Here is a 17,997-nt window from a genome sequence, read left to right on the forward strand (position 1 = left end):
GTTTGGACACTAAGGTGCAATTTTGCATTGTCAATCCACCTTGCCTGCATTTCTTTGGACTGTGGGAGGAGAGTGGAGCACCCAGAGGAAACCAACGCAAGCATGGGGAAAACTCCAAACAGTCGCCTGAGGGCAGAATTGAACCCACATCCCTGGTGCTGTGAGGCAGTCGTGCTAACCACTGTGCCACTGAAACTGAAGGGTGAATATTGGCCAGGACATCGGTGATAACTCCCTTTCTCTTTTTTCCAAATAGTTCCATTCAAATCCACCTGAACACCTCCGTCAGTGCAGAGCTCCCACAGTGTTACTCTGGAGTGTCGGTCTGGATTTTTGTGTTCAAGTCCTGGCATGGGGCTTGAACCCAGAACCTTGTGACTCAGATGCATTGAAACCGACACAATTCTGAGGGGGCTCAATAGGGTGGATGCAGAACAGTTGTTTCCGCTGGACAGGGAATCTAAAATACGAAGGCACAGTCTCAGGATAAGAGGTCGATCACTCAGGACCGAGATAAGGAGAAATTTCTTCTCTCAAAGAGCTGTAAACCTTTCTAATTCTCTAACCTCAGGATGCTCCATTTAAGGTTAGGATAGAGAGATTTTTGTCTCTTGCGCTGGGGAATTAAGGGGAAGCAGGCAGGGAAATGGAGCTGAACCCAAAAGCAGCCACAATGATATTGAATGGTGGAGTAGGCCTACTCCTGCATCTGTTTCTTGGGCTCTTGTATGCAAGAGTGCTACAAAGTGAGGCACTGAACCTCATGCTATTTTGATGTAACAATTTGTTTTGTGGGTAAATCACTAAAAATCATGTACTTTGCGTTCTAGTTTAGAAAGATCTCAACTGCAATGAATGTGGGCTGAAATATTCCCCAGTACTGGGGAAGTTGCCAGAGTCTATTATCATGGATTTAATACTCAGCATTTGGAAGGCAGTTTCTGGTCGATGTTATACAGCAATGTCACTCCTCATATCGTCAATCTCTAATTTACATTGGTCGGTCTTTGAATGTACATTGATCTGGGACGTGATGACCACGCAAGGTGTTTGTAATGTAGCCAAGCAAGCTTATTATCAGTCTGTAAATGCTCTCAATATGCCTGATGGCAGGTGGTAAAGAATAGGAGAGTTTGCTGGCCTGCTGAACAGAATGGCAATCCACTTTGCCAATGGCCATCATTACCCGCTGAAGGTGTGTTTCCTGATATGGGAGTAGGATAGGGTATAAAAGCCATGTAGTTACATCCAATTATCAGTTAGGTCCCCACTATAATATTTGTTCCAGTGTTTGGCACGACCCTTTATGAAGGATGTTAACGTTTTCGAGAGGTTGTAGAGTAGACTTGTTATAACAGGAGCAGGAATGAGGGATTTCCGCTGTTTGGAGAGATTGGAGAACCTAGGATAGTTCTCCGTACAGCAGAGAGGCTGAAGAAATTTCAATGGAAGGGCAGCAGGGTAGCACAGTGGTTTAGCACTGCTGCCTCACAGCGAGATGGACCCAGGCTCAATTCCAGCCTCAGGGTCACTGTCTGTGTGCATGTTCTCCCCGTGTCTGCGTGGGTTTCCTCCGGGTGCTCCGGTTTCCTCCCACAGTCCGAAAGATGTGCTGTTTAGGTGCATGCTAAATTGAACATTAGTGTCAGGAGGATTAGCAAGATAAACGTGTGTGGGGTTGTGGGCGTGGGGCTTGGGTGGGATTGTGGTTGGCACAGACCTGATGCACCAAATGGCCTCTTCTGCACTGTCGGGATTCAGTGGGGGCCCAATTCTCCCAAAAAAAATTCTAAGTGCTGAACTGGTGGGAAAAATGGTGTAATTCACGATCGTTTCTTCAGTGGGAGTTCAGACTCGAATCTCCGCACTCTGTGCAATGCAGAGGTCACAATTGTGAATGTCATTAAGATCTCGGTGGGCAAAGCCTATTCACGCCTGAGTCTAACAGTACTGGGCCTGTGTGCATGTACAATGGCCACAAACTGTCAGCCTGCAGTTTGCTGGCCAGCTCGATCACTGGCCAGCCCAGGACCCCTGCACTGCTGCCCCCCCCATCCCCCCCGCACAAGCATTCTCAGCCCAGTCCCAACACACCCCTCCGGTGGGGCAATGCCAATATGCCCCCCGAGGGCACAGGATGGCACTGCCAGCGTGCCCAAGCCCAGGTGGCATCACCTCCTCGCTGCCTGACCCCCTGGGAGGGGCCCCAATTGCCCCCTCTTCACTCCAGCGGGGCATCCCGCTAGTTCCCCAAAAGTGGGAAGCTACTCTAAAGCCAGCCAGGGTGAATTTGTACTGGTAAGGTGGGAGAATTCAGTCCCGATAATTTAAATTACATTGAAAATAGATCTAAAGTACTTACCTGGCCTTCCCACCGGTTTTTAGCATCGTCCCAAGTGCGCCTATCTCCGGCAGTGGGGAGATGCACGTGTGTTGGGAACGCATGCATGAATCCTGTGAATTGGTGCACGCGTGCGTCTCCCAACGCGACCCACCCCCAAAAAACTATCGGGTTGGAGAATCGCCCCCTGTAATTCTAATTGTGAAGCAAGAGTCTCACTGGTTGAAGTATCAGAGGATGCAGTGTTATGATAACTAGTCATAGAACCAGAGGCGAGATGAGGAGAATTTCTTTATGCAGCAAGCTGTTATGTTCTAGAACACATGGCCTTAAGCGCATTTGTTGGAACTTGGATAATAAATTTCAAACGATAACAGGCGATGTACAGGAAATGGAGAAAATTTAGAGGGCTAGGGGAAAGAACTAGCAGGCAGGCCACTTTCAAAAAGCCAACACAGACACCGAAAGGGTGAATTATTCATTCTATGATGTGATGTTTCTATGAATGAAGAAGAATGGTACACGACCATCATAGATTTTGTAACTTGAGCTGTAGATATACAACGACCCCTTCATTTGAAATGAACTTGGACATCTATCCAATATCGCACCAGGTTCCCTCAAGTATGCCGCATATTTGAATATGCCAAAGAAAATTTGTGTATATCACTTAGTCGCAAATACTACTAATTTTAAATAGTCATCCCACGTAAAATTGTATACCTGACTAACATTTCATTTTTCTCTCAACATAGTCCCATTTAACAATTGGAACATTGGAATGGAATTGGGGATGATTAGTTGAGGGATGAAAATAGCTGCTAGGACCCCATTCCCGGATTCCTGACCCCATTACCGGGGATTCTGATATTCTCCAGTGCAGGTTAAGGGTTCGGAGTTCTGCTTACACTCCGCACTCACAGCCTGTCTGGAAAATTGCAGGGTAGGCTAGTACTCATCCTCACAGTTCTCCTGGAGCTGCGCCAGCTCTTGAAGGACTGCGGTTTGCAGCAGCTCCGAGATGCCACGATGTTTGGGGTGGCACGCTGGCACAGTGATTAGCACTGCTGCCTCACAGCGCCATGGTCCAGGGGTTGATTCCCGGCTTGGGTCACTTTCTGTGTGGAGTTTGCACATTCTCCCTGTGTCAGTGACGATTTCCTCTGGGTGCTCCTCCCACAGACCATAAATGTACAGGTTAGTGTGATTGGCCATGCTAAATTGCCACTTAGTGTTGGGGGACTAGCAGGGTAAATACATGGGGCTACAGGGATAGGGGCTGGGTTGGATTATGGCCAGGCAGACTCGATGGGCCGAATGGTTTCCTTCTGCACTGTAAGGATTCTATGATTCTATTTTGAAACAGAACCTGATGAGGGAACCTTTTGAAAGGCAAGGGCAAAAGGTTATACTCTTGCCCCTTATAGAACATAGAACATAGAACATAGAACATTACAGCGCAGAACAGGCCCTTCGGCCCACGATGTTGCGCTGACCAGTTACAAAACAATGACCCACTAACCTAAACCAATCCCTTTTCGTCCATAAACCTATCCAGAGATCTCTTAAACGCCCCCAAACTAGACGCATTTTCAACTGCAGCAGGCAGGGCATTCCAATCCCTCACCACCCGCTGGGTAAAGAACCTACCCCTGACATCCGTCCTGTAGCTACCCCCCCTTAATTTAAAGCCATGCCCCCTCGTGCTAGCTTTCTCCATCCGAGGAAAAAGGCTATCACTATGGAGTCTATTTCAAACTATTCACCAGGCCTATTCACATAATATACACTCTGTGGAGCAAAAGAACTCTATTGTGGCAATAGAATGTGTTTTGAAACAAAAAATTGAAAATATTCATTCATAATTCTCAACCAAGAATACATAATGAGGCTTGGCTGAGAGCCTAGCCATCCATTAGAGTGCTGAAACAGCTGAGCCCCAGGGCAAACATTGCTTGATTGCGAGCTCTTGCTCTCTGACCTATTCTGTTACGGTCACAATGTTTATTCAGTCAAAGTAAAAACGTTTCAGGTGCTTGTAATTTCATCCGTTGATATTTAAATGGATTTAGATTATTACTGGATTGTCATTAAAACAGTGGTTCCATACAAAGTGCATAGTGGGTGAACGCAGCTTGGAATGCCATGTATGAAGGGCCATGGGGTGGGCGAGACAGCTTGGCATGGGGGAGGGCATGAGAGACAAGGCAATGGGTAAGGAGGAGCATGAGGTGGCATGAATGGGGTATCTGGGGGTGGGGGCTGGCGGGCCTTTCTGCTTTCAATTTAGCTAGGATGAAGTCCCTGAACACTGGGGTGGGCCCCTGTGACAGCCTGTGAACATTTTCCAGGGGCAAAGGGCCTGACACTTATTCACAGCCACACCCCACGCCCTCTCTCCACTGATCCCCATAACTAAAGTCCCCATCCTCACAGGCACTCTCACCTGAGGCACACAGACAGAACTCCCACTTTGAAAATAGGTCAATAGAAAATGAAAAGGGTTTCAATGTATACCTGCATTGTATTAACAGAAAGCTATATCTCTTTTCAGTTCCTTCTTATAGACACTGACTTCTTGTGAGCTGACTAATCTTGTATATGTTACTCCTGGATTACGAGACTACACAGTTCATATAGCAGACTAATTTTTAAGATTGTTGTCTTATATGTTTGCAAATCACGACACCTGCAGAAAAGATACCACCACCATTGACATTAGGTGTGTTAGCGATGCTAAATTGCCCCTTAGTGATCAGTGATGCGTAGATTAGAGGGATTAACAAGGTACATATCTGGGGTTATGGGGATAGCACCTGGGTGGGATTGTTGTTGGTGCAGACTCAATGGGCTGAATGGCCTCCTTCTGCACTGCAGAGATTCTTTTTCTCTATAACCCTGTGAAACAGTAGTGAAATGGTGATATCAGTGGGCTAGTATACCCAGAGGCTAGGGGTTAAAACTCTGGGAACGCAGGGTCAATTCTCGACCTGGTAGCTGGTGGAATTAAGATTCAGTTCATTAATAAATCTGGAATTAAAAATGCATCTGACCATGAAGTTAGTGTTGATAATTGTAAAAAAAAAATCTGGTGGAAACAGCACAGGGACTGCAATGGTTCAGGAAGGCAGCTCACCACCACTTTCTCCTGGGCAATTGGGTATTAAATGCTGGTCTAGCCAGCGACACACACATCCCACCACTGAATAAAAGAAATAGTTTGTTTTCAGAATAATACCTTCACCCTTTAAACTTCTGTTAGTCTAGTTTTCATATCCCTCCCCACTGCTGTTAGGTATCGATTATATTTAATAACGAGGAGACAAATACAATTTCCAAACATTTCTAAAGGATACTCTCACTTATCATTAATACTACACCCGACAATATTACTTAACAGTTAAAAAGAAAACATTTTTATAGAGAAATTCATACTTGGCCAACTCTGCTTTCCCAGAAGGAAACATCTCGAGTGTGTTGGTAAATTAAATCCAGGGTGAACATTGGAACAGTGTTTCCCATCAGGAACTGGTGTTTCAGATAACATTACTGATCGCTGACATTTGCATGGATTATTTTAGCAGGTTATTTTACTATTCATGGGAAATGATCACATGATGCCTTCTGATAACTCCGGCTCTGTTTACATTTTTTAATAATATGCAAACATCAGAGTTGAGGAAGGATCAGAAAGACCTCTTTGAAAGAAGAAATTCTTCCTCAACTCCACCTTTAAACAAGCACTCCCTCATTCAGCGACCCTGTCCTCTGATTTCACACTCTCCCACTGGTGGGAACGTTCTTCCAACATTTACCCTGTTTAACCCCTTCTGTTGAGTCACATCACCTCCCCATTCTTCCTGACCCAACACAGCCCAAGACTGTCCAAAAGTACAATAGCAAAAATCTAGAATAAAAACAATATTGCTGAAAATGGGGGCGCAGTGTGTGACCAGGCCTGCGTACATCGAGGTGTGCGTACTAACTTGGGAGAATGGCACAGAAAGGAATTCGTTGCAGAGGGAAGGAGAGGTTGCTTTTAACATTTTTTTTGTACCCTCTAGAAGTTGAGGCTTTAATAGGTGAGTGGTTATTTTTTTCAAAGATTTCAGATATTACTATTGCACTGTTAATAGTTTAATTAGTTAAATGATTTGGTCTCACTACAGACAACAGTTGAGTGATATTTCTAAACTTGAAACTAGTTAAACACAATAAAAATGGCAGGGTTGGTTACAAGTTAATGAGCTTTGTGATGCTTTGGGATGGGAGGAATTTACCTGGATAGGGGTTGTGACAGACTGAGACAGGTATGGAGGTCTGGACAGTGTTTTAAAGTTTATTTATTAGTGTCACAAGTAGGCTTACATTAATGCAACTGCAATGAAGTTATTATGAAATTCCCCTAGTCGCCACACTCTATCGGGTACGCTGAGGGAGAATTTAGCACGGCCAGTTTTCGGACTATGGGAGGAAAGCAGAGCAGCCGGGGGAAACCCACGCAGACACAGGGAGAACATGCAGACTCCGCACAGACAGTTACCCAAGCCAGGGATCGAACTTGGGTCCCTGGTGAGGTGAGGCAGCAGTGCTAACCCACTGTGCCACCGTGTCACCCTGCGGTCAGTCAGGGAGGGGAGGTGATGTGGCAGAGTGTGAGACAGGTTTGGAATTTGGACTGCAGTCGAGGAGGACAAGGGGCCATGGGCTTAAGGTGAGGGGGGGAGAGGTACAACACAGATATTAGAGGGAGGTTTTTCACACAGAGGGTAGTGGGGGTATGGAATGCTCTGCCAAGTAAGGTGGTGGAGGCAAACATGCTAGTGTCACTTAAGAGTAACTTAGACAGGCACATGAGTGGGTTGGAGATGGGTGGATATAGGAGATTGTTTTAAACAAGGGTCATTAGCATTGGGGCGTCCCTGGTAAGGTAAATGGATATGGTACAATAATAATGTTTTTTTTCCTTTTCATTCACAGGTTTTAAGTCGGTCCGCCTTGTGTCCAACAAGGGACATACACGCGATGGGTCGTACTGGGGCTGCTCTTGGTTGTTTGAGATTGGCCTAGTGCTTCATGTTGTTAGTGTGTGCTTAAACTGGACCAGATACTGGGCAAGACGACAGCTCAGTGACTATCGCTGTTTGCTGTGCAGACACATGGATTTGGGCCTGTGTCTGTGGGAGTTTGCACATTCTCCCCGTGCTTGCGTGGGTTTTCTCCGAGTGCTCCGGTTTCCTCCCACACCCCAAAGATGTGCTGTTAGGCTGATTGGCAGGAATAAACTGTCCCTAAATCAGTTTCCCTCAATCTGGATGGCCATAAAACATTAGACAGGAGTCGTGGGTAGAGAGGGGGACTGGTGGTGTTGAGACGGCGGCGTGGGCTCGTTGGGCCGAAGGGCCTGTTTCCCAGGCTGATTTTATTCTTTGCTCTTTGAGGAAGGGACGGGGTTGGTGTGACGGAGTGTGAGGCGGGTCTGGAGATCCAGAAAGTAGCCATGGAGGGGTCTCAGCCTTTGTGATTGTCCAATAAAGTTTAGACTCTTGCAGGCTGAGAGAGGATGGTTGGCTGACCTCAGCATCATGGCGCGGGGCACCATTCGAGTCAGGGATGTGAGAAGGGATGTAGTTGTAGCAGGGATGGATATTGTTTTCTGCGACTGAGAGCACAAGACCCAAGGCTGACTGACCTGCCCAGTTTCATAGAATCCCTACAGTGCAGAAGGAAACATTCAACCCATTAAATCTGCACCGATCACAATCCTATTTCCATAACCCTACATATTTACCCGGCTAATCACCCTGACTGTAGGGTCAATTTAGCATGGCCAATCCACTTAACCTGCATACCCTTGGACAGTGGGAGAAAACCGGAGCACCCTGAGGAAACCCACACAGACACGGGGAGAATGTGCAAACTCCACACAGACAGTGACCCAAGGCCAGAGTTGAATCCCTGGTGCTGGGGGCAGCAGTGCTAACCACCGTGCTGCCCGTGTTAAGGACGTCTCCTCGGGGCTGGAGAGGAATGTGGGAGGGGGAAGATTGTGACCCACCAGGGTACCAACGACAGGAGTGGGACAATGAAAGAGGCTTCACTAAGGGAGCATAAGCAGCTTGGGTAGTAAATTGGAAAGCAGAAACTCAAAGGTAATAACCTCTGGATTACTGTCTCTGACAGCTCTGGCAAAGGATCATACAGACTCGAAACGTTGGCTCTATTCTCTCTCCTCAGACCTGCCGAGGCTTTTCCAGCATTCTCTGTTTGTCTGCATTACTATCTGAACCACAGACAACTTGACCTAGGGCGAATTAGACTCATCACCGAAAACCCCCCACTTGGTCTGTAGCTGGGATACTCCAGTGCCGCTGCAGTGAACAGAGCTTAGGCTGAGTGCCAAATTCTCCAGTCTAGCTGGCAGGCGGGAGAGGGCGAGACTGGAGAATCTCACCCTAATGGTGGCTAATGAAGGTTTGGTATGTTAGAGAAGAGTACCGACGGGGAAATAGGGAGCTGTAACACTGGGACAATTCGCCTTTGTGCTTATCTGGCCAATAACCCGATGGCTGAGGAAACCAAGCCATGCATTCTATTGTGATCTGAATGGGTAAACACACTGAATTGTAATCTGTACACTTCGTGTGATGTAGAAGCGGAACAATTTCCATGTTTTTGCCTAAACCAACTTGTTGTGTGTAACATTCATTATGGTATAATTCAATATACAAATGTTAACCTCATTGTTTGGTGCAGGGTGTGTACTATTGCATCCCTCCCCCAACCACCTTCTATTTCTTTTCCCTTTTCTTTCCTGTTCCTCTACGCCTTGGGGAGGAGGCGGGTGTGCTCCTACCCCATCGTAGACTTCCTCCTTTCATTCTTTGCTAACCGCGCCCCCCCCGCCCCCACTCCACTCATGCCCCTCTTATCATTTCCCCCATATTCTCAATGAGTGTCCATATTCTCCAACATCTTCCAGTTTGGATGAAAGTTCATTGGCCTGAAATGGGAACTCTCTTTCTTTTGCACAGATGCTGCCAAGTATTTTGACACTTTCTGTGTTTACAGCACACCTCCCATCGCTCAATGTGGTTCATCAGTGTCAAACACTCCCCAACCTGCCCGACACTCCCCGACACTACTACCCCTCTGCTACACTGATTAACGGTGGATATATTTCCCCATTCTGACCAACCTGGGCCAACGTGATCTGTTCTGTTCTTCACTTCCCAAAACTGACCATACTCTCTTTTAGCTTTGACAAAAGGACTCGAAACATCAGCTCTTTTCCCTCCTTACAATTGCTGCCCGACCTGCTGAGATTTTCCAGCATTTTCTCTCTTGACCATACTCCCTGACTTGTTGCATTCGTCTATTCGACGTAAACGTGCCAATCGTAAGTTGTGAACTAGTGATGGTGGCGCAATGGTTCGCACCGCTGCCTCACAGCGCCAGGGTTGCGGGTGCGATTCCCAGCTTGGGTCACCGTCTGTGTGGAGTTCACACGTTGTGCCTGTGTCTGTGCGGGTTTGCTCCAGTTTCCTCCCACAGGTTTGGTGCACTGGCCATGTTAAATTGCCCCTTGGTGTCCAAAGATCTGTGAGTTAACAGGATTAAATGTGGGTGTGGGGTGGGGATTGGCTTGGGTTAGATGCTCTGTCAGAGAGTCAGTATAGAGTTGATGGGCTGAATGGCCTCCTTCCGTATTGCAGGGATTCTATAAGGCAATGCTGGAAGTGTTCATGCCATCTGGGAAGTCTCATGCCCTCTCGTCCCGCTTCACTGCAGTGGTACGGTGATTTGTCCTGGCCTAGAGGCTCGCTGTTGTCTTGGATACAACAGCAAAACGGGAGATGTCACCTGCTGCTAACTGGAAGGAGCCTGTAGCAAAAGGGTAAAGGTCACATTGACCTTGGCATTGAAGAATAACGCTAACAATGCTCTAGTTTGAGGCTGGATCAGTGGTTGCAACAAGTGATATAGCTCTGAGGCAGCCTCTCTGGTGAAGTCTTGCTACATTGTAGGGCTCCTCAGTAACTGCAAGGTCGGAAGAGAAGTGGGAGATGTTTACTAAATAGCCGGTGGGTGTCTGGTTTCCCGTGTAGTGACGTTCTCCTCCTGCCTCACCCAGCTTCCTCTCAGCTGCTTCACTGTCAACCCTCAGTCCCAAACTCAGGGAATAAAACTGAGCGGACGTTACATTGTAGAGGCAGAAAACAGTCCACCCAACACTCAGAGATACATCACCGGCACCCAAAATGAACAAAGCAGACAGTAATCTCCAAGTCTGAAGAAGAGTCTTATTGGACTGTACACAAATGTGAGGTATTGTATTTTGGAAGGTCTAATACAGATAGGAAATATACAGTAAATGGTAGAACCCCTAAGAGTATCGATAGGCAGAGGGATCTGGGTGTACAGATACACAGGTCACTGAAAGTGGCAATGCAGGTGGAGAAGGTAGTCAAGAAGGCATACGGCATGCTTGCCTTCATTGACCAGGGCATTGAGGTTAAAAATTGGCAAGTCATGTTGCAGCTTTATAGAACCTTAGTTAGGCTGCATTTGGAATATAATGTTCAATTCTTGTCGCCACACTACCATAAGGATGTGGAGGTTTTGGAGAGGGTACAGAAAAGATCTACCAGGATGCTGCCTGGTAGGGAGGGCATTAACTGTGAGGAGAGGTTGGAGAAACTTGGTTTGTTCTCACTGGAGTGATGGAGGTTGAGGGGAGACCGGATAGACGTCTACAAGATTGTGAGAGGCATGGACAGAGTGGATAGTCAGAAGCTTTTCCCCAGGGTGGAAGAATCAATTACCAGGGGGCACAGGTTTAAGGTGCGAGGGGCAAGGTTTAAAGGAGATGTACGAGGCAGATTTTTTACACAGAGTAATGGGTGCCTGGAACCTTTGACTTGGGGGAGGTAGTGGAAGTGGATACGGTAGTGACTTTTAAAGGGCATCTTGACAAGTACATGAATAGAATGGGAATAGAGGGATATGGTTCCTGGAAGGATAGGGGGTTTTAGTTAAGTCGGGCAGCATGGAGGGCCAGAGGGCCTGTTCCTGTGCTGTGATTTTCCTTATTCTTTGGATTGGAAACCTTAATTGTTCCTCTCTAGACTTCCAACACCTTTTAGACTTCAAGCTACTTTCCACCACATGGCTTTATAATAAATATACTGTACATAAATATGGTTCAGCATTGCTTAAGTTCCAGTTCCTTTTAAATCATTGAATATGTGGGAATGGGTTTGGGTGACTTCATGAAGTGGCTCAAAATTAGTTCACGTTTACCAGAAGTTGATTACTTCAGTGCCAGATTTTATGATCTTGTGAAAGATTTAATAATCTTACCACATACAAAATCATCCCAAAATACACTACATGATGCCAACTCTCTGGGATCCCTCAGTTGCCATTATGTTGGTAGCCAGCTGTTGGCGAAGTGTTTGGTTTCCTTTTGGGGTGGCATCACTGGTAAGGCCTATCTTTATTGTCCGTCGCTAATTACCTTTGAGAAGGTGTTGGTGAGCTTTTTTTTAATTCATACATGGGACATGGGCATCGCTGGCTGGCCAGCATTCATTGCCCATCCCTAGTTGCCCTTGGAGGGCAGTTGAGAGTCAACCACATTGCTGTGGCTCTGGAGTCACGTGGAGAACAGACCAGGTAAGGACATTAATGAGCCAGATGGGTTTTTCCGATAATCGGCAATCATTTCATGGTCATCGTTAGATTCCTAATTCCAGATTTATAAAAATTGAATTCAAATTTCAACATCTGCTATGGCAGGATTTGAACCCAGGTACCTCAGAACATTAGCTGAGTTCCTGGATTAAGAATCTAGCAATAATACCACGAAGCCATCACCACCCTTCTTGAGCTAATGCAGTATAGGTGCTATGCGTAAATCCACAGTGACATTTTCAGTAGTAGTTGGATACAACTAAGTGGTTTGCTGGGCCCACTTCAGGAGGTAGTTATGGGTAGGCCAAACCAGGTAAGGATGACAGATTTCTTTCTGTAAAGGACATTAGTGGACACATGGGCTCCTACAATGATAACTTACCAATCATTATTAATGGGACTATCACCTCATTCCAGATTTATTATTTAATTGAATTTAAATTCTCCAGTTGCCATGATGGGATTTTACAGGGATACTCAATAGAAAAGCAGTAGTAAGAAGCTCTTTTTGCCACCCAAAAGTAGACGCATGCTCAAAACCCGGAGAGTGTAATTAGCACCGGAGTTTCAAAGTTCCGATCTTCCATCCCCCTCGCCAACCGAGTAGCATGAAACACGTCGCAGGATCCAAGGAAGCTCATTTTAATATATTAGCGAGCACTCTCTCTGAGACTTCCACCCTCGTAGGATATTCATTGGGCCCTGGCATTATGTCACACCGGTGCCATTTACAAAAGGTTCACCTAGACATGAACCTGTCGTGGTCTCCTCCCCAGGGTTGTAAAGGGGAGTATAGCCACCGGGGAGAGGGACATGGTCAGGCAGTGCCCTGGCAATGCCCCCTTGCGCTGGTCAGCACAGGTCAGGCAATCTGGCAGTGCCAACCTGTGCCAAGGGGTATGCCCCCATGGGAGCCTCATGGGGTGGTGGGGGATACATTTAGAGGTGGTGCTGGCTGGGAGCTGATGGAGGAACAAGGAATGTTGGCGATGGGTGGGGGAGGTGGGGAAAGGTGCTGATGGATGCCAGCTGAGACTGTAGTGGGGTGGGGAAGAGGAGGGGGGGTGGGGTACTCATTACTTGAGCCTTTTGTAAGGCAGGTCCAACTCTGGGCCTGCTGAGCTGTAATCTCAGGTGGGAACAAGTGTGCAGTGGATTTACTTTACAATCTGTAATAAACTATGTTTCTTTCCAGTCAGGCTGCCTGAGTCATTACAATATCATTTTACATTTTAACATATATGTTGTTTTTAAGTCGGGATGGAGCATAACATAAAGCTCTCTACTGCCCTCTATGGCGGGGAGGTGTAAATAACATTGACTCCAGCAATGGATGCTTGCAGTGAGCCCACTTAGTGCAATTTAATACTGATTTGGGATAACGTCCTGATGTATACACTTCTATTAGATCCTTTATTAACATTTTGGGTTGGGTAACTTGGGTAGCATGGTGGCTCAGTGGTTAGCACTGCTGCCTCACAGCCCCAGGGACCCGGTTCCATTCCGGCCTTGTCTGTGTGGAGTCTGCACATTCTCCCCATGTCTGCATGGGTTTCCTCTCACAGTCCAACGACGTGCAGATTAGCTGCATTGGCCGTGCTAAATTCTCCCTCATGCAGCCTACCTGTGACACTAAGAAATATAATAAAACTCCGGGGCTATATGTTGGCATTCATCCCAATCTGTCTCCCTTTAGATGGACGATGTTGTCTTCTGCTCGGAGCTGCTGTCAGTAAACAGTCTCCTGAACATCTGTGGCCAGTCCGAATTAGTCTAGGGAGCCAAGGTAAACTGTGGTGAGAGCGAGGCCATGCTCTTTGGGAACTGGACTGACTGATCCTTTGTCCCCTTCACCATCAGATCAGACACCCTGGAATTGCTGGCGATATGGTTCAGAGCAGCTGGGGCCAAGGGGAGGAGTGCAGTGCCAAGTAAAACACAAACTGGGCATGTGGGAGCAGCGCTTCCTGTCCATTGCGGGCAAATACCTGGTCATCAGGAGTGAGGCACTCTTGGGGTTGGTGTACATAGCGCAGGTCTGGCCCAGACTCCGATCCTGTGCCATAGCAGTCACCCAAGCCGTCTTCAGGTTCATCTGGAGATCCAAGATGGAACCTGTCCAAAGGGACGCCATGTACAAATCCCTGGATAAGGCAGATAAAAATGTACCCGATATCGCCCTTATCCTGACACTCACCTTTGTGTGCAGCTGCACACTGTGCGTTGATCCTCGGTACGCAAACACCAAGTGCCACAGAATCACAGAGTCTCCCCCTAATCCCCCTTAATCTGCATGTGTTGGGACACTAAGGAGCAATCTAACATGGCCAATCCACTTAGCCTACACACGCGAGGCCACTAAGGAGCATTTTAATATGGCTAATCAACCTAACCTATATATCTTTGGACTGTGGGAGAGAGCTGGAGCACCTGGAGGAAACCCACGCAGACACGGGGAGAATGTGCAAACTCCACACAGACAGTCACCCAAGACCGGAATCGAACTTGAGTTCCTGGCCAAGGTGCAGTGGGGAAAGGCTGCTGTGTAAGGCCTTTCATAGTAAGAAGTCTCACAACACCAGGTTAAAGTCCAACAGGTTTATTTGGTAGCAAAAGCCGCCAGCTTTCGAAGCTCTGCCTCTTTATCAGGTGAGTGAGAGTTCTGTTCACAAACACGGCATATAAAAGCATAAACTCAATTTACAAGGTAATGATTGGAATGCGAGTCTTTACAGGTAATCAAATCTTAAAGGTACAGACAGTGTGAGTGGAGAGAGGGTTGAGCACAGGTTAAAGAGATGTGTATTGTCTCCAGACAGGACAGTTAGTGAGATTTTGCAAACCCAGGCAAGTCATGGGGGTTACAGAGAGTGTGACATGAACCCAGGATCCTGGTTGAGGCTGTCCTCATGTGTGCGGAACTTGGCTATCAGTCTCTGCTCAGTGACTCTGCGCTGTTGTGTGTTGTGAAGGCTGCCTTGGAGAACGCTTACCCGAAGATCAGAGGCTGAATGCCCGTGATAGCTGAAGTGTTCCCCAACAAGAAGAGAACACTCTTGCCTGGTGATTGTTGAGTGGTGTTCATTCATCCGTTGTTGTAGTGTCTACATGGTCTCCCCAGTGTACCATGCCTCACGACGTCCTTCCCTGCAGCATATCAGGTGGACAACATTGGCTGAGTTGCAAGGATATGTACTGTGTGCCTGGTGTATGGTGTTCTCACGTGAGATGATGGCATTCATGTCGATGATCTTGCAGAGGTTGCTGTGGCAGGGTTGTGTGGTGTCGTGGTCACTGTTCTCCTGAAGACTGGGTAGTTTGCAGCGTACAATGGTCTGTTTGAGGTTGTGCGGTTGTTTGAAGGCAAGAAGTGGGGGTGTGGGGATGGCCTTGGTGAGATGTTCATCTTCATCAATGACACGTTGAAGACTCCAGAGAAGATGTCGTAGCTGAACCAGGAGCACTCCTTGTCACAATAGATGTCTTGGCCCTCTACACCAGCATCCCTCACGGTGATGGCATTGCTGCGACTGCTTCAGTACTCAATGCCGACAACTACCAATCTCCAGATGTAATTTTACAGCTCATTCGCTTCATCCTGGACCACAATGTCTCCACCTTCAACAACTGGTTCTTCATCCAGACACATGGAACAGCCATGGAGACCAAATTCACACCTCAATATGCCAACACCTTCATGCACAGGTTCAAACAAGATTTCTTCACCACCCAGGACCTTCAACCGACGATACACCTAGACATGAACCTGTCATGGTCTCCTCCCCAGGGTTGTAAAGGGAAGTATAGCCACTGGGGGGAGGGACATGGTCAGGCAGTGCCCTGGAAATGCCCCCTGGCACGGGTTGGCACAGGTCAGGCAATCTGGCAGTGCCAACCTGTGCCAAGGGGTATGCCCCCGTGGGAGCCTCATGGGGTGATGGGGGATACATTTAGAGGTGGTGCTGGCTGGGAGCTGATGGAGGAACAAGGAATGTTGGCAATGGGTGGGGGGAGGTGGAGAAAGGTGCTGATCGATGCTGGTTCAGGCTAGTGGGATGGGGAAGAGGAGGGGGGGGTGGGTATTCATTGCTTGAGCCTTTTGTAATGCAGGTCCATGGTGAACAATCATTGAAACAACTATATGACGACATCAACAAGTTCCACCCCACCATCAGACTCACCATGGACTACTCTCCAGAATCGGTTGCATTCTTGGACACACGCACCTCCATCGAGGACGGTCACCTCAGCACCTCACTGTACCGCAAGCCCACGGATACCCTCACGATGCTCCACTTCTCCAGCTTCCACCCTAAACACGTTAAAGAAGACATTCACTATGGACAAGCTCTCCGTATACACAGGATCTGCTCAGATGAGGAGGATCGCAACAGACACCTCCAGACCCTGAAAGATGCCCTCATAAGAACAGGATATGGTGTTTGACTGATCGATCGACAGTTCCGATGCGCTACAGCAAAGAACTGTCCTCAGAAGACAAACACAGGACACGGTGGACAGAGTACCCTCCATCATCCAGTACTTCCCCAGAGCGGAGAAGCTATGACATCTTCTCCAGAGCCTTTAACATGTCATTGATGAAGACGAACATCTCAGCAAGGCCATCCCCACACCCCCACTTCTTGCCTTCAAACAACTGCACAACCTCAAACAGACCACTGTCCGCAGCAAACTACCCAGTCTTCAGGATAACAGTGACCACGACACCACACAACCCTGACACAGCAACCTCTGCAAGATGTGCCGGATCATCAACATGGATGCCATCATCTCACGTGAGAATACCATCCACCAGGTACACGGTAAATACTCTTGCAACTCGGCCAATGTTGTCTACCTGATACGTTGCAGGAAAGGACATCCCGAGGCATGGGACTTTGGGGAGACCATGCAGACGCTATGACAACGGATGAATGTACACTGCTCGACAATCACCAGGCAAGACTGTTCTCTTCCTGTCGGGAAACACATCAGTGGTTACGGGCATTCAGCCCCTGATCTTTGGGTCAGCCTTCTCCAAGACAGCCTTCACTACAAATGACAGCGCAGAGTCGCTGATCAGAGACTGATAGCCAAGTTCCACACACATGAAGGCGGCCTCAACCGGGATCTTGGGTTCATGTCACACTATCTGTAACCCCCACGACTTGCCTGGGTTTGCAAAATCTCGCTATCTATCCTGTCTGGAGACAATACACGTCTCTTTAACCTGTGCTTAACCCTCTCTCCACTCACATTGTCTGTACCTTTAAGACTTGATTACCTGTAAAGACTCACATTCCAACCATTATTCTGTAAATTGAGTTTGCGTCATTATATGCCCTGTTTGTGAATAGAACTCCCACTCACCTGACGAAAGAGCAGCGCTCCAAAAGCTAGTGGCTTTTGCTACCATATAAACCTGTTGGACTTTAACCTGGTGTTGTGAGACTTCTTACTGTGTTTACCCCAGTCCAACGCCAGCGTCTCCACATTAAGGCCTTTTAACCAGTGTAAATTGAGAGATTAGTAACTGAGTAAACCCCTCGAACTGTGTGTTTAATCCTAACCGTGCGTAACTGCATTGAAGCAATGCAGAATGACTGATGTATATGGAATTGTACTCCCTGTAATAAGATTATTGAAGTGTTAATAATGTTCTCATGAGTGAATTGAAGCATCTCAGAGTGCATTTGAATCCCTGGAGACAATGTGAACACCATCATACTTTCCTGTTATGACAATTCCAAACATTTTGTAAAATGTATCTCACAGATTTTAAATGAATTAAGTATATTTTTGCAGACAAGCAATCCAGAGGGGACGGTGCCAGCGGACTGTTGCAATGAAAGCCCCAGCTCTGCGCCTCTGGCTAAACTGGCTGAACAGGTTTGCCTGGCAGTGCACTCTCTGCCCAGTCAGTGCCGGTGTTGCACGTCTCTCTCAGCGTTTCCCCGTCA

General features: G+C 47.4%; 1 protein-coding gene across 1 annotated transcript in view; it reads right to left on the reverse strand.

The window, feature by feature from the left end:
* LOC145352883 (cytoplasmic tyrosine-protein kinase BMX-like) overlaps window positions 1-5,857 on the reverse strand; it is an 81,139-nt gene extending 75,282 nt beyond the window's left edge. Inside the window, 1 exon segment of the mRNA XM_080203186.1 lies at window positions 5,777-5,857. Within this exon segment, the coding sequence (XP_080059312.1) occupies window positions 5,777-5,808 (32 nt within the window). The 5' untranslated portion in view covers window positions 5,809-5,857.
* Between the last annotated feature and the right edge of the window lie 12,140 nt (window positions 5,858-17,997).

This window comes from Carcharhinus amblyrhynchos, chromosome 15 (genome assembly GCF_965287045.1).
Source record: "Carcharhinus amblyrhynchos chromosome 15, sCarAmb.v2.hapA, whole genome shotgun sequence".
Lineage (NCBI taxonomy): Eukaryota > Metazoa > Chordata > Chondrichthyes > Carcharhiniformes > Carcharhinidae > Carcharhinus > Carcharhinus amblyrhynchos.